We start from the raw sequence: 5063 nt of genomic DNA on the forward strand, positions 1-5063 counted from the left end.
TTATATATAAAAAATTTAATATTATTAATTATTACTATTTACTATTTTTTTTAAAAAAATTTGGGGGGGACCATGGCCACCTTAGGTCCCCCGTGGATCCGCCACTGCACGTGAGGCCAAGTAATCACACAATAGGTCCCACCACCAACCTTAGCTTATATCATATGGCAGATGCAAATTCAAATTTTACTTCATATCATAGCATGTAATCCATACATCAAATTATAAAAACATATATTTTTTTTTGTATCTTCATTTTTACTTTAAACTTCCCAAGTTAACAAACAAATGATATAACGAACAAAGCGTGTGCATAGATTCTTCAAGTTCCGTGGGAAAGTTCTTGCACCCAACAACCATCCCTTTAAGCCATGTGAATTCCCAAAGCTAACCCTACCCTAAACCCTTACGCACCACATTTCCCCACCAAAAATAATGATCCAAAAGGGCAAAGGAGGAAACTTGTCATTTTCCAACTACATAACATACCATTATTGTTATTATTATAATTATTATCCTCTCTTATTATTCCTATTGTCTTGTCAACTCTTGCACGCTCATTGTTGTGTAATGTGTATAACTTTCGTTTTCAAATAGAACAAGAAAGAGAAAAATCAAAATCAAATGGTTTCCAAGAACTACAACCACTTAACATGCAGTGTTGTTGTAAAGATTGGTAAAAACAACACAATGCACAGTGTACTATTCAACAATAACAATCTTCTTCCTGTTTTATGGGGTCGTCTTCTCCCACGTTAACCATGATGCACCAAAAAGCATATTAGAATTTTTGATAGGATAATAATAATAATACACCATAACAAAAATTTCCTTTTAATTCTTCTTATTCCTATTTTCTCTGTGCTTTCTGCACCAAAAGGTAGATAAAGTTTTAGCAGTGGAAATTCTTGTGTTTGATAAAAAGAATCAAGAGATGTATTCAAAGAGAGAGAACATGGAAGATGACAAAGAAGAACATGGTTATTTAGAAACCGACCCAACTGGTCGATATGGCAGGGTATGTTGTATGCTTTGAACCTTCCCCTGTTTTCCTCTGTTTCTTCTTATGTCTTTACAATTTTGGATTATTATCTATGTTGAGCTTTGAATCCTTTTTTACGTTATGTCTAAGCCATGCTCTATTTTTTATTGAGGGATAGATTTTCTCTAGGAATTGAGTTAATGTGAGAACATGTTTTTGTGATTAGTTTGGAGAAGTTCTTGGAAAAGGGGCAATGAAGACAGTGTACAAAGCAATTGATGAAGTTCTTGGGATAGAGGTAGCATGGAACCAGGTGAAGATCAACGAGGCGCTTCGAACGCCGGACGATTTGCAGCGGCTATACTCGGAGGTTCATCTTCTAAGCACCCTCAAGCACCAATCCATCATAAGATTCTATACTTCTTGGATTGATGTTGAGAACAAGGCCTTCAACTTTGTTACAGAAATGTTCACTTCAGGATCACTAAGAGAGTAACTTCCTTTTCCAACTTATGAATTAGGCAATTACTTGATCATCACATTTTTCTTTAGTATCCCTATATTGCATATTAAATTTTGAAAATTAAAGTAATTACCTTCTATTAGTATAGTATCTATTAATCAATTTGTGACCCATTTTTTCTTTATGGATACAAGAGTCTCTATTTAAAACATGATCATGAGCTCCCAGGATTTGATAACCAGTGATTATTTTCCGGCATGTACAGATACCGGAAGAAATATAAGCGAGTCAGTATAAGAGCGATAAAGAATTGGTCTCGGCAAATCTTAGAGGGTCTTGTTTATCTACATGGCCACGATCCGCCAGTGATCCATAGGGACCTAAAATGTGACAACATATTTGTCAATGGCCATCTTGGACAGGTGAAAATCGGAGACCTGGGACTAGCTGCGATTCTTCGCGGCTCGCAGTCGGCACACAGTGTTATAGGTATTTTTCTTTGTTGCTGCCAATGAATGTTGCATAGTTGTTGCAAAAGGTACTTAGAAACTGCCTCAATTCTTTGTGCTAGGCACGCCAGAGTTCATGGCACCGGAATTGTACGAGGAAGAATACAATGAACTTGTTGATGTGTACTCATTTGGAATGTGTTTGTTGGAAATGCTCACATCTGATTATCCATATTGTGAATGTACTAATCCAGCACAGATATACAAGAAAGTAACATCGGTAACCTCCGATCCCGATCTAATTTTAAGTTTCAACAATGTTAGGTGTACATAAAAGAATCAGTATAAAATACATATTAAAATACAAAGTATATATTGAAGGTAAATTAAACAACACATGTTTATACATAAATAGATAAAGACTGATTTGATAAGTGATGCGTGTTTAAGTTTAAGGATATCATTTCTTGCAGGGGAAGTTACCAATGGCATTTTTCCGAATTGAAGACGGCGAAGCGCAGAGGTTCATCGGAAGATGCCTGCTACCAGCGGCGAAGAGACCATCAGCAAAAGATTTGTTGCTTGACCCTTTCTTTCTGTCTGATGATTCTTCATCATCATTAACAAAGTTTGGAATTCAGAACTATTCACTTTTGAATAGTGAGATGGAAAAGCTGCAACTGAGTGATCCTTTGCCTAGAACTGAAATGAAAATCACAGGGAAGCTGAATCCTGATGATACCATATTTCTCAAAGTGCAACTTTCTGATAAGGATGGTATGTAATGTAATCTCTTGGTTTATCTTAGGCCAGATTTTGTTTCACTTCTTCTACATGATTTTGTTGTAGGTTCCGTGAGGAATGTATATTTTCCGTTTGATATTGTGAATGATACTCCGATGGATGTTGCGACGGAGATGGTGAAAGAACTGGAGATTGGTGATTGGGAGCCTTTTGAAATTGCGAATATGATCGATGGCGAAGTATCTGCTCTGTTACCGCGAAGGAGGGCGAGTAATCATGATGAATACGACGACGACGGAGGATCTCATCATTGTTTTCGCTCCTTCTCTTCTTGCTCCTCCTCCCAAGACTCAATGGCAAGTCTTGTTCCATTATCTGAGGCCATGCCTAATGAATATTACTGGCTCCATGGTACATCTTCTTTCACCCTTTCCTACTTCACCTTTTAAAATTGCTATTCATCCAGGTAAAAAATAAAAAGAAAAGATTTTTTTATAATAATTTAATGACACCCAAATAAGCTCTTATTTACATAAACTATATTAACTATTGTTTGCAGATGATTTGTTTGACGACACTAGTTCACAAGGAACGTATTCCAACTTGAACTATCATTCAGCAGATGAACTTGACTATGTCTATAATAATTTAGCTTCTTCTACTAAAAATGACAAAATCCCCATCATGAAGAGTACTCACAAGTGCACAAGATTTTCCCCACAAGATTCATTTCCAACTTCATCACAACTAGCACCCTATAGTAGTAGCGTCAAGGGTAAGAGGGTGATGGAGAATGGTGGTAGCAGTAGTAGATTGACAAGGAACAGATCATTGATTGATATAAGGAGCCAAATGTTGCACAGATCATTGGTTGAGGAAGTGCACAAGAGAAGGTTGTTTAAGACTGTTGGTGCTGTTGAGAATATTGGATTTCAAGCACCTTGTGAAGTTGAGAACGACAAGAACCATTCAAGGAGTGCCAAGGGAGAAAATGTTGCCAGATAAGGGAACGTACTACATCTTACATGCACCAACATAATTCAATGGTGTAAAATTATGTTAACATTTATACTGTTGGATTATTTTAGTGTGTGATGAGTGCATCTTCTTTTATTCAAAATTAAAATGTATGAAATGCATGCATAAGCTTGTGTTTTCATAGGGGTATCAAATTTCTAATTAATGAAAGGAATGTTGATCTTCAATTTACCTGGAATTTCCAATGTTTGAAATAAAAATATTTAAACTAATTTAGATAGAATTTAATTTAATTTTATTATTTTTTTAAATTAATTTTAACTCAAATAGGTCTGATTTAAAATTTTATTCTATTGAGATTTTACTTAAAATTTAAAATGTCTAAAATGTCTTTATAATATAATTATTTTTTCTTAATTTTTTCATTCACCTTCTCTCATACTTTCCACCTTTTAACACATGTTCTCTCTTTCTTCATCACCTTCATTTTTTTACCTTTTCTTTTTTCCCATTCACTTAATATAATATATAACTTTTTCTTTCAAAAATCTACTATATAAATCTAAAAAAATATCCATACGTATAAATTTTATGTATTTAACTTATATTAATAACACTAAATATTTGTCAATATGTCTTAACATTTTAACATTTTAAGTAAAATTGTATTAATCATGATACTAGCAAAAAATGACATAATTTTATTCCATTTTGTTCCATTTTAATAACATGAATTAGTTGTTATACTTTACCGATAATAACTAGTTTTTTGTTTCACTTGTTATACCATTAGATTTCTCAACAAATTGGTTTTTGATAGTTTATGTTTATTTTTTGTTGTTGGTTGAAATCAACCATAAAGAATTATTTTGTTTTTTAATTAATAATAATATTTTTTAAATTTAATATTTTAGATTAATCTAATTTTTATTTTTTTAAAAGAGGTAAACAATTTTTAATTTAGTTAAAAAAATTTTAGATAAAAATATATTATTTTAAATACTAAAATTTAATTCAATTATATAATTTTATTAATTTATTTTAAACACTAGAATTTAATTTAATTTTGGTTAAATTTAATTTTTGAATCTATAGCATTAAAATTTTTCAAACAAACGGTAAAAATTTGTCAGAAAAATAGCCAATCAGGACACCATTATACGGTGTGAGGTTCAATATACATGTAATTAAATAAATAAATGCCTTTTATTCTTTTAAAATTTTGGATAAGTTTGGTATAAATTATCTTTTCTTTTCGTTTTTTACGTAAATTTTCATTTTATTAATGACCTATCGTTAAATCATCTTTATTAAATATATTATACTCTTTATTAGTTAAATAAACCTTAATTTTCTATTTTGTTAGATTTTATATTAACCTACTTACAAGGTTAAACATTTTTTTTTTTAATTTTCAAATGTTTTACATATAATTTTTTATAGTCTA

The 5063-nt window shown here is 31.9% G+C and overlaps 1 protein-coding gene across 1 annotated transcript; it reads left to right on the top strand.

Annotated features, from left to right (window-relative positions):
- Window positions 1-560: 560 nt before the first annotated feature.
- Window positions 561-3843, top strand: LOC107458167 (probable serine/threonine-protein kinase WNK4). The gene is made up of 7 exons (XM_016076376.3): window positions 561-1018; window positions 1209-1474; window positions 1711-1934; window positions 2017-2174; window positions 2368-2671; window positions 2744-3049; window positions 3198-3843. Exons 1-7 carry the CDS (start codon window positions 935-937, stop codon window positions 3641-3643), a joined length of 1788 nt encoding a protein of 595 aa, XP_015931862.1. The 5' UTR covers window positions 561-934; the 3' UTR covers window positions 3644-3843.
- Window positions 3844-5063: the final 1220 nt, after the last annotated feature.

This window comes from Arachis duranensis, chromosome 7, assembly GCF_000817695.3.
Source record: "Arachis duranensis cultivar V14167 chromosome 7, aradu.V14167.gnm2.J7QH, whole genome shotgun sequence".
Lineage (NCBI taxonomy): Eukaryota > Viridiplantae > Streptophyta > Magnoliopsida > Fabales > Fabaceae > Arachis > Arachis duranensis.